General features: G+C 36.9%; 1 protein-coding gene across 1 annotated transcript in view; it reads right to left on the bottom strand.

Annotated features, from left to right (window-relative positions):
• Positions 1–26,822, bottom strand: part of SEMA3C (semaphorin 3C) — a 124,587-nt gene that overhangs the window by 26,284 nt on the left and 71,481 nt on the right. The window contains exons 5-11 of the mRNA XM_035342413.1: positions 23,305–23,424; positions 17,344–17,434; positions 13,118–13,237; positions 11,885–12,027; positions 9,746–9,860; positions 7,354–7,423; positions 4,411–4,555 (exon numbers count right to left, since the gene is read on the bottom strand). Coding sequence (XP_035198304.1) covers positions 4,411–4,555; positions 7,354–7,423; positions 9,746–9,860; positions 11,885–12,027; positions 13,118–13,237; positions 17,344–17,434; positions 23,305–23,424 — 804 coding nt within the window. The remainder of the gene's footprint in view (positions 1–4,410; positions 4,556–7,353; positions 7,424–9,745; positions 9,861–11,884; positions 12,028–13,117; positions 13,238–17,343; positions 17,435–23,304; positions 23,425–26,822) is intronic.

Here is a 26,822-nt window from a genome sequence, read left to right as displayed (position 1 = left end):
GCAATGAATAACCACCCAAATAATCAGCCCTGAGGCATTCTGGACTTTGTGAGGAAATAAAAGAAGTCTTAGAAATCTCAAGCATTTACTGAGAGAGAAGCTAAAAAAGACAGCGTGGGAAGAAGTGAGGGGCTATGTCAGTAACTGGTAGTATGTACTGGATGTATACCTGATAATTTACACAACTTCTTCAGCCATTGTTACCTCACTTTTCACTGCTGCTCCTGAGCTTTCATTTTCCTGCTTACAGATTTTTAAGCTGTAAACCATTCCTTAGAGCATAGAAGCTATTCAGAAATGTATCAATATAATATTTTCCAGGTGTAAAATGTTGATTTGTTCAATACAAAGTATTTTATGGGAACTTGTTTATTTTTGTGAGGACAATTCTTAGATCTAGGATGGAACTTCTAGTCAAAACCACAGATATTAAAATAATTAGTAGTTTAGGGAGATACTCACCTCACCTGACTTTTGCTGTCTCAAAGTTAGGCATTTATTCTTAGCCATCTAGCTTTCCTCTGTAGTCAGTAATTCAGACTAGATGCCCTGCTTTTATATGGCTAAAATTATATAAGATGAATCATACTTTGAGAGACCAGGAAACTCACCAGGGGTATATGACTCATGTGCCCAGCCTACCTGATGCATTAAAATCTGGGTCTTCACATCCCAGGGGGTCCCTCTAACCACCAAAGAGGAGTGTCAGTTCTACCCTCACTGCAAAAAATTTCTCCATTTTGTTCACCTAATTAACTATTCATTGTGTAATACCAGGAACCAAGAACAAAAGGGACTGAAGCCTAATCCCAAGTTTTAGAACCAGCTGCTGGCTCAATTAGGATTTAATTATTTATACACAGTGGAATTCTCTCTGGTAGGATTTGTTGAAAAGAAACCGCTCTGGCATCATTTACCTTCAGCAGGAAGAATTGAAACTCAGCTCAGATATGGGTCTCTTTTCCTATTTGGAGTCCTTAACAATTTATTGTTCCAAACCCTTATTTAACCTTGGGGTTCTCGTTTGGTTCTCATTCCAAATGACACTACATGCTACCCCTCTAAGACTGCTTATTCTTATTATCTTCTTTGCCCTTCTCCTTCCTTCTGTGGTACTTCCATCCACAGTCTTCCAGGAAATGTATTGTGCTATCTGCTATGATTAGCAGGAAATGGTGAAAACAGAAGTGTCTTCATAAATCTGAGGGCCATTAGCACAATTATTCTTCTTGGAAGTGATCTACCAGACCCCAATTCATCTCCAAAGGATTTCTATTTCACCTGTAGTTCAAATTAAACTTTCTTGTCCCATACAGCTCAGTTAAAAGAAGACTTTCTCTGATACTTTCCATCCGTCTTCAGTTCTTGAATTGGAGATAATAAGACTCTTGTCTATGACTTCCTGAAAAAATGTCTACACTATAGTTCACCCCAGTATGACCCTAAAAACTTAGATTAAATAGTTGTTCTGAGCAAGTCCTTAAAAACATCTTTAATCAATTCATTCTTTTGCTATTCCTCATAAAAACCTATACCAAACAAAAGATGTTACTGAAGAACACTATAAACTCTTCTTTTCCTTGAGGGATTGAATCTGTATTCTTCACACATCATTCAAGGACTCAGCTACACAATAATTATGTTCACAGTTGATCACTGTGCAGTTAGGTTACAGAGAGAAACATAATTCTTTAATTTACAGTACATTCTTCAATATTCTGTAGGTAAAATATATATATATATATATTTCTGTAAACTGAAGAATGGAAACTATCCTCAAACATGACTGAATTTAGTAGGAAGCTGCCAATTATGTAGTTTCTTTTTTCCATAAGTAGGTTTTGCTTGTGGAGAAATAAGAAACCATTGGTCCATTGGTATTTAGTGAACAGCAGCCAAACTCTTTGGATTGATTATGACCAAATGAATGTATTGCTTTATTTAATCTTACTGAAGTGTATTGAAACACAAAAAATGTTCATTTCTGTCCAAAGTTTTAGTATGAATACCTCTTTAGGCAACTATAAAGCAGGATTTTCTGAATTATATATATATATATAAATAATCCATGTCTAGTTCAGAATCCTAAAAGTAGCATATAATTTATGCTCCAGAGGAAAGAAGTTGTTCAAGCCCCTTAATCTGCAAGCTTGAAAGCCTGGATATTCAAAGCTAACCCTTGAATACAATTTCTGAACAGAAAACAAAAACAAAAACCTGATTTTTACAGATGTTTTGACATAATTTAAAAAAGAGTTCATAGTATACGTGTTAAAAAAAAAAAAAAAAAAAAAAAGGAGTGTTTTGGCAGTATAGAAAACAAAAACAGAGAAGTCCCAGCTTAGAAAAAATACAAGTCTAGGATACTGTGTTATGGGTGAATTGTGAGAAAACACAGAAAATTCAGTTATCAGAAGAATCATCTGATCATCTTAAAAGCTCTTTCATCTTTATTTTCAGTGTGAGCTATGATCCAAGAATTTATTTTCAAATTAAAAGCTCACCAGCATGTCTGAAAAAGGAAGATAACTGCAGAAGGTTAAATCCAAATATGATTTTTTGTTTTTCCCTCTCCATTGTGCTGCTCAATTCTTTCAGGCCCATCTGGAATACCTCCTAATTCTCCATGAGGTGAAACATGGCAGTGGTTGAGGAGTTGAGGAAATACATACAAAGACAATATTTTGAAACAGTAATAAATTCTAAAATGTGACTACTTGCAAAAGCATAGAATCATAGAATCATAGAATATCCCAAGTTGGAAGGGACCCATAAGGATCATCAAGTCCAACTCCTGGCACCGCACAGAATTTTTAGACCAAAATTTTAGACCATGTGACTAAGTGCACAGTCCAATCACTTCTTAAATTCAGACAGGCTTGGTGAAGTGACTACTTCCCTGGGGAGCCTGTTCCAGTGTGCAACCACCCTCTCGGTGAAGAACCTCTTCCTGATGTCCAGCCTAAACTTCCCCTGCCTCAGCTTAACACCATTCCCGTGGGTCCTAAGTGGACCATTTATTTTGTGTTTTTTAAAGTTTAACCTTAAAGCCTCAGTGAACACGTGAGATTAGAGCTGTATGTATTAATTGCAAAGAAATACTACTATTAGCGTTAGAACTTAGTGGACCATCACATACCGATTAGCTAATTTTAGAGATCTGGGAACATGAAATCCTAAATCTTACAACCACTAAAAACTGCAGTAAATATGAAGGATTTTGCAAACAGACAAAGTTATTCCATATATCTAAGCACTAGTGTATGAGAGAAACAAATAGAGAGAACAAGATATGCAGCACAAAGAAGAAAATGAATGAAATGGCAATATGGTTAAATGTTCTTGTAGCTACTTGCAAAATTAAAACTTAATTTCCTGTGACAAAAAGAAAGCAAAAAAAATAACCTAAAAAAATAATAACTACAACTTTGAAAGTAGATTTATGATTCTATGCATACTTATTAAATTCTGATACTTTATTAAAAATTCTTCATGAGAATCAATGGAAGTCCACACTACCATACTTCTTTTAATAAGTATGGATTTAGGGAAGATGCTGGAAAAACTTGATATATTCTTCATTAAATCTGAAAATATTCAATTTCATAGCTCTGCTAAATCTAAATTAAAAAATAGAGAGATAAGTAAATAAAGGCAAAGCTGCATCAACAGGAATTTTTATACACCATTTGGTGTATAAAAAATTATTTTTATATGAATATATTGGATTACTATCATTAGTCCACTAATTGGATTATTGGATTATTACCACTCATGATGAAAGAAGGTACTGAAAAATTTTCAAAGCATACAAGAAGTGTTCTTGCTGAGGAAGACTACTGTGAACTGACTGGCATGAAAACTCATTTCTGTGTCGTTTTCCTAAGACTCAGTACCTGACAAGGTATTAGATCCTGTCAAAGAGCAAGTCCCAGAAGCCCTGTTCTCCTCCTACACCTTCCAAGAATCATGGTGGAGCTGCAGAACTTTAGAGAATTATGGAAAAGTCACACTGGCTGAAACCAAAGGTTTGGATCAAGACTGCCAAACGCCCATAATGCTGTCTTTTTACGGTTGCTTATGTAACTTTTTATCTTTTGCTAAAACCTATGCACAAAATGAAAATGTACATGGAAAAAAAATGACTGCCATCTAATTAAATAGGTCTTATCACCTTTTGAGCAGAAAGAGCAAGAAAGATAAATATTTTGCATGACTTAATTCCTTCTAGAAGATTTCCAAATACTACCTGATTCAAATGGTAAGCTGAGAAGCAAATAAAATTGTACTGAACTGTAACTAAATGCCATAGTCAGATACAGTCCGTTCTCCTGGAATAAATAAGATCTATTTATGTATTAAACAAAGACAAGTAATTGGCAAGCTTGCATAAACATATCTTGTACTTACAGTGCCAGGCCGCGGGTATGGTATTCTGCCCTGATATGGAATCAGCTGGTGGTTTGGTCCCTCCTTGTGTGCAAATGGCCCGTTGAACACAGTCTGGATGTCAGATAAATGATACACACACACAGCTGAGCCTTTAAATATTGAGCTAGAAGACAGAAGGAAAAAGTTAGTATCTTAAACTACCATCTTTTCTAGATATTTTCCATCATTTTGCATGTGGCAGTGATGAAAGATACCTCTAAAATTTAATATAGTTTAATACCTCTATAGTGTGTATTTACTAATATTTTAAATCAACTGATCTAGTTTCCCAAAATACACCATTACACCTTAAGCTGGAGAAACCTGTTGAACAGTGAACCGAAAAAAAGAGGGAAGGAGGTACAACTCCAGCGGTAGTATAAGAAAATTTCCAAACGTTGAGTATAAAAAAAATATATATAACCTGGTCCCAGTGAAATCAGTGGCAAGAATATTGCTGACTTAAGTGAGACAAAAGTTTTATAAACTTTGTGCTGCCAAGCTCAGCACAGGTTTCCAGAAATCCCTACTAATATATTAACCACAAAACTTCCATGAGCCTCCTAAAATCCATGGCTAAAATGTTAATCAAAACATCCAACATGATTACTGTTGGTTAAAATACTATGATAAGTTGCCAACTTTTCTAAGCAAAATGAGGGCAGGTTGTGGCTGTAAGAGAATTTCTCCTATACAGGCTTTAAAATGTCCCACAGAAATAGTTTTAGAGATCTCCTTCAAGGGACTCAAAGTTTGATGTGTCCCAAAGAGAAACAGGGGGCTCTCCTGTTTTTTTCTACTACTCGGTCCATCAATGGTGTCACGTATCTCCTCTAACAGTGCAAGTCCTGAATGGCCTGTATCAGCCAGTGACGTTGAAAGGCACCAGAGGAATAACTCTCAGTGCAATGCTAAGTCTGACTGCCGTTAATTATTATTTTTTTATTATTTTTTTTAAGGTTTGAGATATTTAACCTAACAAACTTGAACCTCCAGACAGTCTAAAATACATCCAATGTCAATTGTAGGAGGAAGATAATCCAAGTAACTCTCTGCTTTTAATTGACAAAGAAAAAAAATCACTCTAGAGGAAAACTAAAAAAAAAAAAAAAAAAAAAAAGAATTTTCAAATCTGCAGTTATGAGACATAGTGTCTAAACAAACAAAGTGCTGTAGATTACCCAGCAATCCACATTGCCCTCAGCTATATATGTATTAGCAAGAGGAACCTTTTAGATCGATTATGATATTTGTGGAAATTTTAGTAGGTATTAATAGGTTTACAAAAAAATGTAATTAATCTGTCCAGATGTTTTATGGTAGATTTACAGCAGATTATGTCACCAAAATAATTTGCCTCAGTATTACTTGGTTTCCCTCAGTATAGTTGAGATAAAAGTACTAAATTACTAAAGTACTAAATTACTAAAGTACTAAGTTATTATTTGGTGGGATGTTTCTCTCTTGCTACTGTTACAAGTTGGAGGTGTACAAAGGTGAAGATAAAGGAAAATTCAAGGAATAAAAATCATTATCATCACTGTTTTTAACTATGTAACACATTCAATCAAACAAAAAGAAAGAAACCAGAAATTACTGTTTCATAAAAACAGAAATGCACAAGTGTAAGAGCTTCAGTAGAGTAAAAACAGCTTAAGAGCCAGGAATAAGTGAACTTTTCTCTTTGTTGTCACCCTATATGGTCTTGCAACTCCAAACCTCATTTCCACTGCAGGAATACCAGGAGAATTAGGTATAAGTGTTTCCAATTCAGGCATGTTGCATCCACAGTCTAATCATAAGTGTGGTTTTACTGTTATACATAACCTCAGCATTTTTTCTTTTTGTGCAATAAGAATCATAAAATGCAGACTGCACCAGATGTTTACAAGTTATGGAATTCTGTTTTCCCAACTTAGCATTATAAAATCATATTTTCCTGGCCAGTTCACACATTTGAAAATGCAGATCTTTGGATCCATATTGAAAATAAAATAAAATAATATATATATATATATTTTTAAAAAATGTAAGGGTTATCTTATTGGAAATTGCCTTTAAAGGAATTAATAGGAATAATTTAAAAATCACTCCCCCTCACCCCTTTATGAAAGTACATAATAACAGCTAAAATTACAGGATAGCATATCAGAAATTAATAGGCAGTAACTATTTCTACTCTGTATGCTACCTGTATTTGCTGAAAGAGAGAGAAAAGTGGAAAAAAAGTAGAAATGGCAATATCAGTAGGTACATCTGTAGGTCTGTCTTTGTTGGGGGTTTCAGCATAGTAAGATATCACTGGTACTTCCAGTGCCTTTAGGAGTTCACTGAGTGCTTTCTAAACCAGGCAGTACGTGAACACTACTGACTAATAATGGTAGCTTGAGGCTGTGAGGATGTCATCAAACATCATATAGGCTTGCCTTTTCACAGCTCATTGAAGTCAACATTGGTTATTTGCCATCTGTGCAATCATCCACCAGCTGAGAGACTGGAAGTGATTTATATGCATTCCTGTAAGAATTCCAGGTTTGATCCTTCAGGGTGCTGGCTGTCCTATAGGAGGAGTTTAGCACTCTTAACACCACACAAGTCCACTGCTTTGAAGTCCTTTACATTTCTGCTGCTGATCAGCAACAAGTAGCCCTCCACAGAAATGTTTTTCCAGTGCCAACTGCCAGTATGTTTGGAGCAGCATGGTTCAAGCAGCACAGGATGTCTACTTTGTTGTCCTAATAAGGATACCAAAGATACCAGTAGTAATGATATTAACCGAGACTGTTACTCCTGCATACAAATGCTGGTCACAGGAAAGATGCATCATTGCACAGGACAGCTTTGACCACAAATCATCGCTTTTGGTCTTCCCACAGAAAATTGGGAAGTTCAGAAAAGTAATTTTTTCAATTTCCCCGTTACCTTGATGTTGTAAAAATTCCATACACAAGCGTTGTTCTGGGGTTATCTGTCTCCAAAAGAAACACATCCTCTGTAAAAAAATTGAGTTTAAATTATGACTTTATTCCTGCTGGTCAATGAGTTTTGCCTTAGATTAGAATGGAAAAAAGCATATTTATTACATGAATAGACCATTCACATTGCATTTGAACATTCAGAAACATAGTTAGAAATTAACTCCACACCATCTAGCCTTATGAAGACAGAAGTCAAAGATTTTCAAATATGTACACTATCCATGTCTCACATTTCTCTCAGCTGGATCTCATTTCAGCAGGTTGTTTAGCAGTAGGCAAATATTTAAGTGGCAGTAGGTCAAAGACAAAGAGTTCACTTAGATATAATCCAAAGCAGGGTAATGAGTTTTTTTTTTTTTTTTTTTTTTTTCCCATCCTGTACACACCCTAGATGCCCTCCCATTAGCTCATTTTCAACATGATAGGAATGACATGCAGTTCTGCAGTAAAGATGAGAGATGTGAGCCTTCATTGTGTAGGGATTTATTAACTGCACTATGGAAAACTGTACCTACTTGCTGAATTGAATTTGCTCAACTTTACCTCTGATCTGATGACTTTTTTTATATTTAAATGAAAAATGCTTTAGTCTCTGACAGTTTCTCCTTACAAATATTCTTAACTAACTGACTATAATCAAGTCACTTCTTAAATTTACCTTACATCGTACAAAAAATAAGCTTTTTAAAAGAAAATACTTTCTTTAGCTTGCCATTTAGCTTGTCTCCTTCATTAGCCGTCTGAATTTTTTAAACATTCTTTCAAATATATCAAAAGCAAGACTTCACCATGCAGGACTCGCAATGTTATACTCTTCTGCATTATACACGAAAACAGAAGAATGCACTGCATTGCTCTCAGAGTTTTCTGCATTTCCAGCTGTGGTTGTATTCTTCCTCTCTGCCACAGGATTGTGCTGGAAACTCACACTGAGAATATTATCTTGTATTTTGTACGATCCTGCATTTTGTCATGCAAAAAAATAAAAGCCATTCTCCTGCTGCTTGTTGAAGAGGATTAAGCTAATAAATTACATCTCTGAAAGATTAGTGGTTAGATGTTAAGCACTGAGAAATCCTGAAAGCTAGTCCTCAAAGCACCTCGCACAGTTGTAGAAATTTAGGATCTGCTCCTATCATACTCCATTGTAACCCTGAACCAGAAAAGTACACTAAGCATTTGTAAAGATACCAAGCAAGAAAGACTCTGTACCCTGTTCGTTATTATGAAAATGAGGAATAATGCCAAAGGAGAGAGATTACAATGGAAAGAAGGTAAAAATCATATGCAACATGTGTAGAAGGGGGAGTGGGGGTTGGGGACAAAGAGGAATTAGCTATTTATATTATATTTATACTCATACCTGAATTTAGAACTATGTCTTTGTAGATCACAGCTATGGACAACATCAAATTTGAAACTTTCCAATAATGTTGTTAGGCACTTAAGTATCAAAATATGTACCTATTAATTCCTCATTGAAAGGAAAGCTCTTGTAACTACTGTATAGACTATTCACTGAATATTTACAGTGTTTTATATGTTGAACTGAAAAGTTCTTGAATTATATTTATTCATAGTGTTATTGCTGCTGCCAGTAGCAGCACTTACTAGTATCATCTGGAACTATCAAATTGAGACCTCTGCCCAGTGATCAAAAAGAGAAACTATTATGAAAAGACAGTGTGCTACACATATGAATAGTTTCAAAGAGATATATGTTTTAAAATCTGTTATAATCCCAACTAGAAGCAAAATAATGATGAACTTCACTTACATGTTCCTTTCCAAATATTAATTATTTTCTTATGTGATTCTTTTACATAATCAAGATCAATTACCTTTATTTCAAAGATAATCATAATTACCCAGACAGTTTTAACAATAAATTTTTCATTTCCAACCATAATATTGTCAGGGGAAATTTGCTGGAGGTTTCTACATGGCCAACATTTTAATGTCAATGACTTCACAGAATCACAACATCATACAACTACAAAAAGGCAGGTTGGACCCCCTGGAGTCCAACTGGTCCAACCCACTGCTCAAGCAGGGACACTTAGAGCAGGCTGCCCAAATGGCTTTTGAAGATCTCCAAGGAGGGAGACTCCACAACCTCTCTGGACAACCTGTGCCAGTGCTCTGGCAGCCACAGAGTGAAGTGCTTCCTTATGTTTAGACAGGGCTTTTTGTGCTCCAGTTTGTGCCCATTGCTCTTGTCCTGACACTGGGCATCTCTCCTCACTAAGGAGCCATAGGAAATTCTGTAATATGTTCAATAATATGCACAGGGTGCAGGATTTAGATGAAACCTTTTAGGAATTTTCTTGCCATACCTAATTCATCAAAGTATGTTTCTGTTCCATCTTCATCCATTACTGAGCACACGAGTCTTGCTTTCAAGAATGTTGTCCACTTGTTCACAAGACTACGCTGACCACCTGTATCATTCTGAAAAGGAATATCATTTTTAGAAAAAAAATAATACAACACAGCTAACATTTTATTGTGTCTTCCCTCATTTTCCTCAGGTTAAATTGATCCCATCATCTAGACATTTATACTGTTATATCCAAAATAAATTATAGTTAAAACTACCCCCCCAAAAAAACAAAACCAAAACCAAAAACAAGAGATAGTTTTCTACGCAGATTTTCTGTGCTGGGCTAGAAAGCTCAGGATGGTTGGGCAGTAAATTTTGTGCAGAAGTCATGTATGCAGAAGGAAGATTGGAAAAGACTGTAAATGTCTGTATCACTCGCTGACACTTAGTGAGGAGAGACATCTATGTTACCTTTAAAAGATCTGATAGGCTGATGGAGGGATATTTCTTCTAGTTCTGAGAGCAGTATAGCTCCATGTGATCTAATAAACTATGCTAACCCATAAGGTGGATGCTCTAAAATCAGAAATGATGCTAGCTAGATTTGCACTGTTGCAAGTCCTGCTAACTTGGTCCAGAGCTAGCTTGGTTACAGCTCACTCAAGGATGTCTCAATTTTTCTCCAAAACACAGTGGAAATGGTGATTGCTAAATCAGATTGTGCAGTGCAGAGGTGACAGCTCCTGCCTCATTCTGCTGGTGAACACCTTAGAAAGGAGCAGCATCTTCCAAATGGCATAATACAATGTCACTGAAGAGAAGTGATAAAAAGGTAATGTAGAAGCTAGCCAAATGTGATTTTGAAATGCTGTGCTTGTTTGTCTTCCTTGTTTCTTATTTCTATAGCTGGTAATCAGACTTTTTGGGTGACCTATAAGAGATCTTTTGCTGGGTTTCCTTTGGCACTATTTTACTAACATATGTGGCCTGTCTCAAATGTGTTGATATATGAATATGATGGTATACAAGTATACAAGTATGACTGGCTCAGACTTGTTTTCATTGTCCTTGGGATTCTGCCACTGACTTCAGTGTAAGTCTAAACAGGCTGAGGCCTCTCAAAAATCATCTGGGCTTCATTACAACAGTAACAATAACAAATACAGTTATAATAGTGTGAAATGTCTTCTTGCAAAATACCCAAAAAGGCCTCTGGGCACCTTCACAAAAATATAGAAAACAAGAGATTATAAAACACATCACATGCCTCATCAAACTGCCAGAGCTACATTAACTCAACCTTGACCACACCCTCATGCCCATGCACAACAACATCATAAAGCATCAAATTTTAAAGAAGATCCAGATTAAAGACAGGGGATAAACAAACACTCACAATTATCTTCCCGAACCTTTCCAAATGGAAGAATGAAAAGGCTAGTAGTAACTGTTCATTTATAATTTTTCTCTCATTTACAAATCAGTTTCACCAGATATGTTAATAACTGCTTCAATCATTTTTCATACACAGTTGATTACAGATATGAAAAAGCAAATGGAGACAATGAAGAGTGCTGTGGTTGAAAATTAATTATGGCCCATGAGTAGCCATACCTCCTGAATTTAATTTTCTTATGCACATTTTTAAAGTTAGGCTCACATACACCAATGAAACAACTCAGAAAGGATGGACATTGTATAAGTGAAAGCAATACCTGAAAGTTAAATCAACACATTTGAAAGCTTGATTCTGGTATTTCCAACATGTTTTGAAGATTTTGAGTGTGTGTGTATGAAAGACTGCTGTTTTATAATTCAGTTTTTCTAAGCAATGGGTGTATCTGATTGTTGCCAAGGATAGCATGTTTAGAAACTCAACACTGGTAACCATTCTGAGCCAGTTAAAGCAATACACAAATTCCCGAATCTCTGTTTTTGCTTATCATTCTATATTTGACCAGATATACATAACAAGTTCAGACCCTAGCTGCATGTTTAATAACTTCAATTATGAATGTGGAAGCTAAAACAAGGAATTACTTTAGAACATAAATCAGAGGTTTTTCAATCATGTTAATGAACTATAGTCATTTAACTTGTCTTGTCTCACTAGCAGCTTGTCCCACAACATGGTGATTAAAATAGTTCTTACTGGGCATATTCTTGCAATCATTGAGTGAATTTGCTTGGTGCTGCCACTGTTGTCTGTCAGTCTCTCTTTGAAGAAGAAGTAGATCTTGGCATCATTGGGGTCAGTGCCATCTGGGATAACATGAGCATCCACAAAAATAGGCTCTGCAATGAAAGTATACCAAAAAAATGAAACCAAAAGATGTATCAGTATAAGCAGTATAAGTAGTTAATGATTTGACAGTTAATGACTGTTTCAAGGAAACACGGTATATAGAGGTACTGCTGGGTTAAGAAATATGCTCTAAACCTGTGTCTGTATGTATCATATATCACTAGGTAAATTGTTTCAAGCTGGCAGCCTGAAGTTTCTGCTGCCTCACATTTTATCCCACAGTGAATTTCTAAAAAAGCAATTCAAATACAGAATCAGGAGTGTTAGCTTTCTTCAGCAATTCAAAGACTTGGAGGACAAAGAGGGAAGAATCAGTGTGCTATCACAGGGACTTCAGGAAAGACTCGTTGAGGTAAAAAAAAAAAAAGAAAGAAAGCTAAGAAAAATATTTAATGGCATTTGAGCTCATATCAGAAGCTGATAAACAGTCAAGAGTACATGGAAAACACTGCAAAGGAGAGCTAGTGAGAAAACAATATAATAGAAACGTGTAATAGCAAGCATATGATTTCTGAAATACATATATACCTAAGAATACAAAGCACACTAGTGTTACTACCAGTATTCTCCTTTAAAATGCATATTATGACATGCATGGCTGTGCACTAGTTTATTGCTATGCTTTGTTTGTCAAACACTTCTATTGGTGTTAGTACCTGCAGAACACTTGTTCTGGGGAATTTCCTATGTTAAAATATTATGGAAAGTGAACGGAGACCTCAGGAGACTTTCTAATATAAGTCAGAGTCTTATGCATTTAGAACTGAAGAAGGCACATCCCTAGAAGTCAGATTTTCTGACAACTTGCTGTTTGAAGGTTTTCACACACAAAACAAGAATTTGTTTATCCATAATGCAAAACAGGGCATCAGGTAGGGTGGCCCATGAAGCTGGCTCCTGCAGAGGGTCATCTAGAATGTGCATTGTCTACAGTATTTACACATATTTCTTCATGGTCCAACTTCATAAGTTAAATTCAGAGAAGAGTTCTTTAAAACACAAGCGCTTTATTTTTAAATAAAACAAAGCAAAATCTCTGTGAAATAGATGAAAAGCCCTAGTAAAACAAAGGCCTCTTACCACTCAGCCACTTGGAGTTGTGCTGGTCTGTTCGCACTGCATTCCGCCTGGTCAGGCTCCGAAAAATGGCTGCATCTGTCCCCATGAAATCAATATACATTCCTGAAAAAAGCTCTTCATCTGCAACGAATTGAAATGGAGAGGAAGCATTGTTGTGGCTTTGGGAAAATATGTATTTACTAACCTATTTTTATTTTAACCTCATCAGCTTTTTATTTACACAGGAGTCTACACTCATAAGTATTAGGTCATGAGAGTGGTCTTTTCCTTGATTTATGAACAAACAGTCTAAAATGAGACACAATCATCAGATTTTGATCAAGGACTGTAGGGAACTGCATAATTAATGCCACAGCTGAACCACATATGTGGTGAACCTTTCTTTGATAGAAAATTTAGTTACTAAATATTCATTGCTAAGGATCACTGGAAAATCTGGCTAATGGTATCAAAAAGCATCACATTCATGTTTTTAAATAAGTACTTAAAAAAGGGTTTTGTTATGGGAGTAGACAAAGTGACTGGGCTGGACTTATTGCTGGTGTAAACTGGTACATCATCTACTGCAGTTAATAGATTGTTGTCAATACTGACCAACACTATTGTCGAGGCTGCCATAGGCAGCCTCAAGCTGACTTCAGTATTGCAGAGACTAGACAATTGTATTATTGAAATTTATGCAGAGCAATATGGAGCAACAGTTGTCCCCTTTTATGTGCTCAGTTCTAAACATAGGGTCATTATGCATGAACAGAATTAGGCATGCAAGTTCCTACATTAGCAGAGCTATGAACTTCTGCTCCCTGTGAATAGCAGAAAACTGTCCATCAGTCAGAATGTATATCTGTGTTTGTGTGTGCATAAATATATATATATGTATAATTATACTTCTAATTACATATACTATCATTTTCCCCTCTGTGAATAACCAAGTAATTTCCACTGACTAATGACAATGAAACCCCACAGTAGAAAACAGTAGCTAAAATAAACCCTAGTCTCAGAGTGGGAGTGGTGGCTGAATACATTCCAGTACAGCTGGGTCCTTTGATTGATGTTTTTGTCTGAATTCTTGGACTACCCAGAGAGTGTGGTCAAACTGGCAAGAGTCACAGGTTCAGAAGCGCTTGAGGCTATTTTTATGCTTGTGTGTCTGTGTGTGTGTGTGTGCGCGCGCGCGCGCATGTGTGCATCAATATGGAAGAATATTGGCTCATGAGAGAATTAAAACTCTGGAGATTTCATTTTTATATTGCTGGCTAGAGCCTAAACTACTTCCCTGCAGAGCAGCCAGCGGATATTGCAGCCACTCTTCTGCTCTCCTCTCTCCCAGTGAAGACAGGAGTTATACACATGGGATTTAAGAAATGTATTTGCTGCATATTTGTGAAGCATTTAACTCCTGACCATATATTGATAGAATGATCTTAGAACTATAGTGGTTTATAGCTGATTTGTATATTGACCTCATGGCCTCAAACCATCAACGCTTTATGTTTATTATGAAATAAATTGTCTGAAGGAGATTGGGCTTATTGTACTCACTAACTGTTAAATCCAGACCTATGAATTTCCACATACACACATTAATAATAGTACTACACTGTGAAATTTTAATCCTATTACAAATCAACACTGTTAGTTATGTCTTAAGCATTCCTAGCATCTACTTGCTAATCACGTATCAGATATTGGCCAGCTTCACTTTCTTTTGGTTAAATTCTTAAATTCCACACAGCACTAGGTCTGCACTGTAGTTCACACTACTTCTCTTTGTGATTGTCGGAATAACTGAATTGATGAGGTATGCCTGCTTTTATGAATATCAGAACATTGGTGTGGAGAGAGACCTGCATCAGGCACATCAGTTTTGCCAGGCTTCTTCGAAGTGCTTTTTCCACTGCTTTGATGCAAAAGTGTCTTTGTACAATGGCAAACTGTAGCAAGTTCAAATTTGTTGTTATAGTTTCACTTTCCTCTGAAGGGTGAATCAGTTTCCCTGCTGTATTCTTTGTGTTATGGCAGCAGGCTGGTAATACCCAAAATTGTAAAGAAATTGCAGCTATATTTAAAAATGGTTCTTTTGTTGTGGAAAATTTAACCAGTCTGCCAGCATTTTCTATCTTTTGCAGCAAGGGGAAGGAATTCCTCCTTCAGAAGAATGCTCAAAGAAGAATCCAGTACACAGGCTCAGTTCCACATAATTCAAACTGTGACTTCCAAGATCTTCCCTTTTCCAGCACGGACATTGAGGCAAAATTCATTCAAGCTTGAAGCTTCAGAAGTAACTGAACTTTGCAGTAATAGGGATTTCCAAGAGCAAGAATAAAACAGTCTGTGGGGCAGTTTTGAAAAAGAATGTGACCTTCGCAGAATAATTTAAACTTTGCAGATGAATTATGTCATGAAAGATAACTCAAACCCTAGGGAAGGTCTCTTCAGCCACATAACTGAGAGATCAAGTAAGAAACTGTAAATTCTATTTGGATGAACAAAGCTGCCACAGATCTATTGTAAACAAGCAAACAAGCAAAGCAAAGCAAACTAAACCAAACAGAACCAAACCAAACCAACAACCAAAAAACCCAGTATACTGTATATACAGTAATTCAGAAATTCAGAAACAATGTACTTTAATAGGGTTTCATAAAATACAGTAGGAATTTATAAAATATCTTTATTCCTTAATGACATTAAAAATTCACTTGACAATGCCAAACCAACAATAAATTGCAGTAGATTAATCCTGGCTTTGAACATATATTTTCTTTACACAGCAAGTGCCTGTAAACACTGAACATAGATCACTGAGGATATAAAAATATAAGTGCAGCCAAGGTTCAGGGAGGTACCTAAGGTACCTAGGTAGCATTTTTCTGTCTTTTAAAGGTTTTAAGTTCATAGCTCAGTGAAGGAAATTACTTGCCTTTTGTATTAAATATATTTGTAACAAGGAATAAAAAAATCATCAATTTATACTCTGAACATTCTATGTAGGATAAACTATATGATATTTTCTTTAAGGTTTAGGAGATCCAATATATCCCAAAAGGAAATATCTGCCTCAGTATGTTTATATTAGCCTTTAATTTCAGTGGAAGCCAAATGGCACAAACATCATTTGTTGTTCCTTCCTAAACCTTGGGTGAAACATCCAGTATTTGCGTGCACAAAGTTGTCTTTTCTAAAAAAGGCTTGAAAAATCTGTGTAACTTCTATTAATAGCCCAAAATGTAGCAAGGATCAGGCACATATTGAAAAATTAAGGTTGTGGAACTGGAGGTCTGTGAGCATGTTGCAAATGTGAAAGGTGGCAAACCAAGTAGAAAGTACCAATGGCAGGGCCAGGGCTCCCCTGCAACAGCAGTAAAATGGGACCATGGGGACCTGATCCTTTCTTAATCTCCTGACTCCTCTCACAGGTACTTCACACTGCCTGAATAGTGCAAAGCACCCAGTATAAATTGGATGGACTGTACTCTTTTATACCCACTTTTTCTTCCATACACAGTGAGCCTTGACCTGAGTTGTACAGAGTCCATGCTCCATTGAAGTTTCATTTAGGTGGTCCGTAGGCAATGCAGTAATTATTTGTGTATAGGATATCTCACAGTTGCTGAGTACACCCATGAGCAATTCACAAGAATATTTGAGGTGTGTCAGTTGTTCACTTACTGGCTTCTCATATGGGAGAAAATTGCAAAATTTTGGGGGTAGAAAGCCAACTGAAGAATGAAGAGCCTCACAATAGCTGGTGGGCTCTACAGCAGAGATGACAGCAAAAATGAAAATCAAACTAACTAAAGTCTTCAGACTTTTTATTTTTTTCCCTGGCTGTTCTGAGAATTACAAATGATTAAATGAGACATACGAGTTGTCTAGGATGAACAAGGTCAGAAATTGTTCAAACATAAAATGTTAGACAGGGTAATAGAAAGTTGAAACTGACCCTGGGAAAATATGTGCAAGCTGGAAAAGGGACAATCTTTTGTTTTCTGTTTTTCTCTCTCCCCCTCTCAACAATTTATTTCTGCATTGCATTTGTACATCCATCCTTATGTAATGTAAACCTTGTAATGAGAATGGGCACAACTTTTCTGCTCATCAGCATAGGCACAAGGGACTCATCTTTGGAGGCTGAATTCTTTGCCCGGGTCATCTCAGTCATCCCACCATGCCACATCATCCAGATTTAGACCTCAGCACCTTGGAGTACTTTTACTTACTGATCATAACAGACACCGTGTTCACATTTGGGTTGAAAGAACAGCGTCCCTTCCCTGATTCACACTTGGAGTCGATCTTGAAGATGTGTTCCTGCAATGTAAAATTGTATGTCACTTCTCATAGAATCATAGAATCATAGAATCATAGAATATCCTGAGTTGGAAGGGACCCTTAAGGATCATCAAGTCCAACTCTTGACACCGCACAGGTCTACCCAAAAGTTCAGACCATGTGACTAAGTGCACAGTCCAATCTCTTCTTAAATTCAGACAGGCTCGGTGCAGTGACCACTTCCCTGGGGAGCCTGTTCCAGTGTGCAACCACCCTCTCTGTGAAGAACCCCCTCCTGACGTCCAGCCTAAATTTCCCCTGCCTCAGCTTAACCCCGTTACCGCGGGTCCTGTCACTAGTGTTAATGGAGAAAAGGTCTCCTGCCTCTTGACAACCCCTTACGAGGAAGTTGTAGACTGCGATGAGGTCTCCCCTCAGCCTCCTCTTCTCCAGGCTGAACAGGCCCAGTGACCTCAGCCGTTCCTCGTACGTCTTCCCCTCCAGGCCTTTCACCATCTTCGTAGCCCTCCTCTGGACACTCTCCAACAGTTTCATGTCCTTTTTATACTGTGGTGCCCAGAACTGCACACAGTACTCGAGGTGAGGCCGCACCAGCGCAGAGTAGAGCGGGACAATCACCTCCCTTGACCTACTAGCGATGCCGTTCTTGATGCACCCCAGGATACGATTGGCCCTCCTGGCTGCCAGGGCACACTGCTGGCTCATATTCAACTTGCTGTCTACCACGACCCCCAGATCCCTCTCTTCTAGGCTGCTCTCCAGCGTCTCATCGCCCAGTCTGTACATGCAGCCAGGGTTTCCCCGTCCCAGGTGCAGGACCCGGCACTTGCTCTTATTGAACTTCATGCGGTTGGTGATCGCCCAGCTCTCCAACCTGTCCAGATCCCTCTGCAAGGCCTTTACGCCCTCATTTGAGTCCACAACTCCTCCAAGTTTGGTGTCATCAGCAAACTTGCTCAAAATACCCTCTATTCCTACATCCAGATCATTTATAAAAATATTGAAAAGTACCGGCCCTAAAATGGAGCCTTGAGGGACCCCACTGGTGACCGCCCGCCAGCCTGACGCAGCTCCATTTACCATAACCCTTTGGGCCCTGCCCGTTAGCCAATTGCTCACCCATCGTATGATGTTTTTATTTAGCTGTATGGTGGACATTTTGTCCAGTAGGATCCTATGGGAAACCGTGTCAAAAGCCTTGCTGAAGTCCAAAAAAATCACATCAGCTGGTTTCCCTTGGTCCACCATACGGGTGATCTTATCATAAAAGGAAATCAGGTTAGTTAGGCAGGACCTACCCTTCACAAACCCATGCCGGCTGGGACCAATGACTGCTTTGTCCCCCAGGTGCGCCTCAATAAGTCCGAGAACCAACTTCTCCATGATTTTACCAGGCACTGACGTGAGACTGACAGGCCTGTAATTGCTAGGGTCTTCTTTCTGACCCTTCTTGAAAATTGGCACAACATTTGCCAGCTTCCAGTCTACTGGGACCTCTCCAAATTCCCAGGATCGTTGAAAAATAATTGATAGAGGTTCCGCGATGACATCCGCCAGCTCTTTCAGCACCCGGGGATGAATCCCATCCGGACCCATGGACTTGTAGGGATCCAGGTGGAGTAGCAAATCCCGCACACGTTCAGGGTCAGTTGGGAGTTTGTCATCCCCACCGTCCCGGTCCTCCAGCTCAGGGCACCCTGGGTCCCGAAGCCCATCATCGGCATTGAAGACAGAGGCAAAGAAGGCGTTAAGCGTCTCTGCTTTGCCTACGTCATCGTCTGTGAGGAGACCTTCCCTATCAAGGAGCGGCCCTATGTTTTCTTTAGTTCTCCTTTTTCCATTTACATATCTAAAAAAACCCTTTTTATTTTCTCTCACAGACACAGCCAGCTTCATCTCTAGCTGTGCTTTGGCCACTCGAACTTTCTCCCTACAAACACGAACAGCATCCCTGTATTCTTTCCATGACTCCTGGCCCTCCTTCCAGTAGCGAAACACTCTCTGTTTCCGCCTAATCTCATTTTAGAAACCATCAGATGTAAAGAGATTTTTCCAGCATTAACAATGCTTAAGGTTGCTGGGCACTTTTTTGTACTATCAGCAATTTATGTTTCCTATGTAGATTCACATCATATTTTTAGATTTTTTTTCATTGATAAGCTATTTTCAAGTTATAAACTCAAGACACCTAAATAATGTTTTCCTTAGCTCAGTTACGCTTTTCAAAGGTTAACTGATGTCTACAATAATAGCTGTGAAGATTATATCTGAATTTCTGTATTTCGGAAGTTATTTGTCATTTATTTGCTAAATCTGTGGTGATAATTATAGCAGGCTAGAACATTTGAATAAAAGTACTGGAACAATAGTATATATTAAATACAACTATCTTATGTTAACCATCATTCTGTCATTTGGTAATAGTATAAATCTTTTACTCTTTACTGAGTTATCAGACACCCAAAAACACAAAAACACAGCAACAACAAGCAGAAAACAAACAAAAAAACACACCACACAGAAAATCACACATTTTCTTCAATGACATCTCTTGGATTATGTATACAGCTCCAGTTCCATGGTGACACAATTTATTAATATCTATTGCTGTAGCCTGAAATCTATGATTCTTTTGTTCTTTAAGAATCTTGGTAATGAATCTTGTTTGTATTTTATATGATTCATAAATAGGAAATATATTTGGCAAAGTCAAAGAAACCTGGACTACAGCTTGAACAGTCTTTAGAAGATTTGAACTTCTTCTAAAGAATATGAACAGTCTTTAGAAGATTTTCACATCTCGCTGCACTTCTTCCCTTCCCAGGTCCCAGTAACCCTGAAGAATATTGTACGCTAAGCAAGAAAGGACTTTTGGGCCTGACTCCCTTCCTTAATAACTGCAGTCAGTAATAGCAGAGACACAGACACATAGCACATCCACTGGTGTTACTGTTACTGTATACTACAACAAACAACTTCTTCCTAGAATCCTATAACAATCTTACAATCTTTAATAAAGTTCTAAAAGATAAAATTTCAAGTAAAAAACAACAACATCAACAACCAAACTTAAAATATATCAGTTAGCTGAAAAAAAAAATAAAATAATAAGGTTTCGATGATACAGATGCCAATGTATTAAGTATTTTACTGAGGGCAGAAACTACTTATATTCTCTTTAACAATTAACGTAAATTTCAGTATAATGGAGAAACCACACAGATCATTGTACAGCCATCTGGCAACAGCAGATTGAAGATTACCAACCTGATATGCTAACCTACAGCAGGAAGTTTTCATATCCTTTATCTCCTGTCTCCTTTTTCCCTCTTCTATTTTCCTAATTTAATCAAAGAGATCTTATCTATAACTTCTGTAATAAGCCCTCTAAAACAATGTTAAAAATGTAGGTATGAAGTTTCTAATATATTTTTGGCTGGATTTTTTCTGTTGTTGGTTTACTTCTAGATTAATATGCAGCTTGATGTTAATCTCTATTTACTACATTATAACATTATTTACCAATTCAAAATGTCCATAATTGCACTATTAAGCTAGCTCCACGACTGCACTTGATTTTCATATATATTAAACTACTTTTTAGTATATAATTAATTCACATAGTGATTACATTTGCTTCTGTTTGCATTTACTTTGCCATTAAAATATATTTTAGTGACTAAGACAGTCATTATGAAAGACCAAAGTATCAAGAGTGCCAAGCAAGAAAATTAATTATTATTTAAGCTCTGTTTCAGGGGGACAGGCAACATTCTGCATCATCAATGAAACCGCTTTTTCCATGGGATTATGTGGAGACAAAAGAGGAAAACAGGCCTAGCTCTTATGATTATTGGATATTTCTCTTAGTGTCTGTCTTTGTAGCTTCTAGAGAAAAACAGATGTGCATTCTAAAACAGCAGTTTTACACCTGCAAAAACAGCCTTCCGTGCATTTAAAACTGTACTAAATTCAAGGTGAAATGATAAAAGCAGAGAAAAAAAATGAATTCTCTCTAGTGCCATCAGCATTACATAGTTTCTTATTCTGCTCTATTAACTAGGCATGTACTTATGTATTCAATTGGTTCAGAAGGAAATGCTTGATTTTAAACTGTTATGCTATTGTTGGCCTGTACAAGTAAGGGCTTTGAGCATGCGATGACTACAGTTAAGTGTCTGACAGACTCCAGATGTCTGAAACAGCAGTTTATTTAATCAATTGATCATAGGCATGTAGCTATACAGACAGGCAAAATTAAGCCGATTCTCCTCTTCCAAGACATGTATCTTTATTTTTAACTTACAAAATTTAACATCTTGTATTATGGAGAGCTCATGCACATGAAGATCTCATGTCTTTGTTTTTTGATGTTGATGGTTTTTGTTGTTGTTTGTTTGCATTTTTTTTCCCAATAGAAATCTTGTTTACAAAATTCCTCACATAAAGAGATTCAAAGTTCTCTGCAGCACTGCTACTTAAACTGATAAATAAATTTGCATTAATTAATAAAATATTTTCCACATTTTAAATAATTTTTCAAGAAATAAATTGGATTAGTGCTGTTACTGAGGAAAGCAAACCTCAGTTTCAAAACAAAGGTACTGCAGACTATTATCTAGGAGGATGGATTTATTCACCCCATTCTACTTGCTTGTACTTTTACATCCAGGCTTATGAACCTCTATTCTCAGATAATCCATTAGGAATGAAGGTGCAGTGATTCAGACTACATCATCTGCCAAGGAGGTTGGAGCCAGGTGATCTACCGAAAGTCACTGAGATAATTCCATGCAAACCTACCTGGAAAAACAATGATTTATCACCTACCAGCAAACTCTGTAGTAGACCTGGGTCCTGGCCAGAATTCCCATCCTACTCCTAGTGAAATCAGTGATGAATTTCCCAGTGTCTTCCCTAACAGCAAGCTCAGCTTTTAAAGCTGCCCTTACATGGCAAAACTCCAGGTAGGACTCTCTGATCTGTCTTCCCAACACATCTGCTTCCCATTCTACTGGAAAATATACTGCACACCCTTGTGCCTGCAGACATGAATCTGACCCAAAAGCTGCAGAGGTGCTGGGTCTTGGTTAAGTACTTTTTTTTTTTTTCCCTCTTTCTGGTTGTTTAATTTATTACCTATTACATTTGCACATAAACAATCATTTCACTTGCAAACGATGAAACCTGGACAATATATTTATGAAACTTCTGGTAGTTCATATACTTAAGTGTATTAAGAGTGAAACTGAATATAGAAAAAAAAATATGGAGAGCTACCTACAGAAAATGAGATTTATACCCTGAAAGATCTCTCAGTGAGGAGTAAACTTACTGGTTTCATCCTGACAGGATCTACTGGGACAAAAATTGCATGTTAGATGAAAGTTATCTACACTTGTCTTGCACCTAATGGATATTAAACTGAAGTTCAACAAACCCTCACATACCTGCACACTTAGTCCACAAAAGTGCTTCTCCCAGGAATCAGTATCAACCGGGAATTATAAAAAAAGCTGTTGGACTGCAAGATTTACTTTTTATCTAAACAACTATTTCCTTTCAAGTATTTCTTGACAATTCCAACTACAGGTAGGAATGAATTCACCAGAAAACGACAAATAAAAAGTAACATCAGATTTAGCCCAACATTTGATACAACTAGAATTTTAGATAAATGTCATATTTGTGTGTGTTTTTTGACCATCGCTTTGCTGTTTGCTGGTAACAGGACTGTCAGAAAACCATGGATATTTGTTCTTTTTCTGTATTACACAGGTGAAGAAACATAGTTGGTTTGTTAATCTCTCTTTCCATTTTTAAATTTGTGAGGTTTTCATAATTCTAGTAAGACCCAGCACAAAATGAATAGATAAAAAGAGATTTACCTCAGACCTGCGTCCCCTGTTGACATACACACACACTGGGCTGAAGGCTCCACTGCCACAAACATATAGGTGTGTGCGATTGTATGACTGTATCACACGCACAAAATTTCCACAGCCATGCTGGAGGGATTACAGAAACAGAAACAAAACAAATCACATTGGCAACTGCTTTTAGACATTGGGAACTCTAGGGAATAGACACAATTCATATTTTTAGTAGTATCATGAGAACAGCTACTGAGTTTGGTAGTCTCTGGATTTGAACAGCCATAGACTTCTGCTTTATTTTCTTGTCATTTTCTCTCAGTTGGGAATCAGACATAGATAGAGTACAATAGAGGTGTAATTAGAGGATTGCGTGCAATTCACCCATCTCTACACAGTAATCTTGTTTTCATCTATAGACTTCACTGTATCTTTCATGGGAATAAGCAGGGGCCTCCACAGAAAAGCAAGTAGTAACCTTATGAAGCTTCCTCAAGGAAACCTCTAAAACAGTCCCTCCCTTCTCTCCCTCTCTGCTCCCCCCTCCCCCCTTTTTCTTTTCTTTTTTACCCAATACAGCTGGAGATAATTAAAAAACAAAGCCCAAATCTCAGATCCCATTTCTTGTGTAAACAATTTCTTTCCAAATAATTAAAACTCTGAACAACACATTACATAACAAAGCTTGCATTGAATTGTTGCTTCATATTGAAAATCAATGGTAGCATCTTCAAATTAGGATGAAAATTGAAACAGAATGTTAAGTAGCACAGAGTTTCACACCATCAGTTCTACAGTTTTCTCCTTCCAACATACTCTTTTCTTCTCTCGCTCTTCCCTTTTCACTATCATCAACTGTTAATGCACTTTAGGTTAAAAATAGACTTTTTTCTTGAACATTTTTCTTACTGAGATCCCAGATCTGCTTTCATATTCACTCATCCAAACCTTCACCAAAGACATGAGAGTGAGAATTGAATGTGTTTTTTGAGCACAGGATGGGAAACTGTGTCATCAGTCATCTTCATGAAAATCTGTAGAGTTAATTCTTGTTCAGCAGACTACACAGTTCATTTATATTTAAAGTATTTCACATTTTTTTGGTTCAGCAGGACCTGTTACTCTACTACAACATCTGAAAATTGGTGCATAATTGTAGGTAGTTCAGTGTTCATAAAGTTTCTCTGCAGGGAGCACTGCATGTTCTCTGTGAAGTGTTAGCTCAATCTATACCAGAAAAATCTTTTAACTCAGTCAAAATATATTGTTTTTCTAAAGCTAAGGAAGGACTGTTCCTAAAAAGTTTCTATTTTTTCTTGTCTGGCCATCTTAGTTTGGCTCAAAAGTGGTTTTAGCAATATCTTACTATAGAAAAAAGTTTTTTTTTTTTTTTTTTTTTTTTTTTTTTTTTTTTTCCTTCTCAACAGTACTACCAATTTCCTCATTACAGCTGTGGAAAAGGAAAAAAGAGAGGTGAAGGTATATCACTACCTTATGTAAGCCAGTGTGTAAACTGATGCTTTCTTGCTTTTAGAAGAAAGCTTTTCCAGAAGAACCCTAGATAAAACACTACATTCTGAGAAATTTCAGAAGAAAAAGTCCTCAAGGATAAAGGCAACCATCCAATGGCTAGATGAACAGTACACTTACTGCTTCAATACTATGTCATGCACTTTCTAAAGTGTTTATAGCAAGAATGCGAGGGTGGTTAGGCAAATGATTCTTTTCTTTAGGGACAGTCCTCTGAGATAATTATCTGACACATACTGTATCTTCATGTCTCTTCTCTTATAATTTATGGACAAGTAACACAAGTTGGCTCAACACCAACATGATCATATTTTAATGCTCACTGTCAGGAAAACCATTTTATGTTCTCTGAGCTTTTGCCCATCTCTCCAGTGCTGAACCACTGAATGCCTTTTTCAGTTTGCTATCTGATTAACCTGGGTACTGCACTGTGGCTCCACAATCTAACAAGAAATTGTTACTTATTTTTCAAAATATTCTAGAGAACTGCTTTTTAAAAACTTTCGTTTATTTCTCTTTCTATTGTAGTATTCCTGCTTCTAAATCAGGGAGGTCTCAGGTGACATGAAATTGTGTTTAGGATGGCTGTTTGTCAGAGCTGATGGTTAAGCTCTAGATAGCTGTATATTACTGATGCTCCTCTTGGATCTGATACCAACATGCACTCTATAACAATCTGGGGAAGTGCCTTACTGTCATTATGTCCTAGAATCTCATCAGAATACATTGAAAGAAATAGAAGTTAGCCTAATGTAAGCATCCAAGTTATTTTGGTGAACTCACTATTTGGAGGTGACAATTTCTTTTCAGCAATGAAAAAGGTAGCCAAAAATGACAAATGCAGGCACCAATGTTTGTCTCACGATTGGGCAAATGAACCCTTCTCTAATCACCTTTGAAAATAACTTACTGGTTGTGTCCTTTTCTGCCAGTTTCTCTTTTGTCTTGTGATAATCACTGTTCTCTGATAGACCAAATGTTATAATATATCTACTCATATTATTATTATTATAGATGTGAAAAATTCTAATTAATTTGAAGCAATTCATCTGAATTCATTCTCTGCTTATTCTGCTCTTATCAGGAATGAAACTCACAAGAACTATTCAATTGTTCTTCAAATTGGTCTATAAATTTCAGGTTGCAAACACTGATTTATCTCTGGGTTCTCTTTTTCTCATTATTTCAGTGAATTTTCAATAAGGTACAACACAGATTTGAGAGCAACAGCCGTTTATCAGGATCATATGTATGTGTATCTTCTGAACTTTTGAGGACAAGCATTAAGAAACTTCACATAAATGTGTTTTTTTGGAACTTAATTTTTCTTCTGTTTACACAGCCAGGATTTAAAAAAAAAAAAAAATTAAGCAAGCGAGCAACGAAAAAAAAAAAATAAAGTTGGTGCATATGATAGGCTGGACATTCTTAATTAACTACATTACAGGGCATTAGCAGTACCCACAACTAAACTGTTATTGTAAAAACAGAGGTTCTATCCAGAAACCTGTTAACTAAAGCATCAAAGCGTCAACATTTAACTAATATGATTAAAAGTTGGAAAAGTCTCACCACTAAATAGCTAAAATTAAAAAGTTCTCTGGAGCACCCAGGACTTACTGGTGTCCTAAGTATTTTCCCATGGATCACAATTTGTATACTGCTTTCTGCATGTACTTTTTTTCTGTTCTTGCCTTAGAAGAGTGTTATGTTGGAAACATGAATAAGACTAGTGAAAATTTGTATTTCATATAAAAGTTTCTTAATCAGTCTATTGGGAGCTGTTGCAGTCGACACTGTCACTAACCAGGGTAAACACAGTTATCATGAATAAAGCTATATGCTTTATTTCCACACTTAGTATGAATTAACAAGTTATTAGCCCTAGAGTTTACTGCACACTTCAGTAACCAGAATGATGCAAAGATGTATAGAAATGTGGTATTCAACAGGAGAACACTTTTCTTTCTTTCTTTTTCTTTCTTTCTTTCTTTCTTTCTTTC

Source organism: Oxyura jamaicensis, chromosome 1, assembly GCF_011077185.1.
Source record: "Oxyura jamaicensis isolate SHBP4307 breed ruddy duck chromosome 1, BPBGC_Ojam_1.0, whole genome shotgun sequence".
Taxonomy (NCBI): Eukaryota; Metazoa; Chordata; class Aves; order Anseriformes; family Anatidae; genus Oxyura; species Oxyura jamaicensis.
Note: the sequence above shows the minus strand (reverse complement) of the source record. Positions and strands in the feature narration are given on the sequence as shown.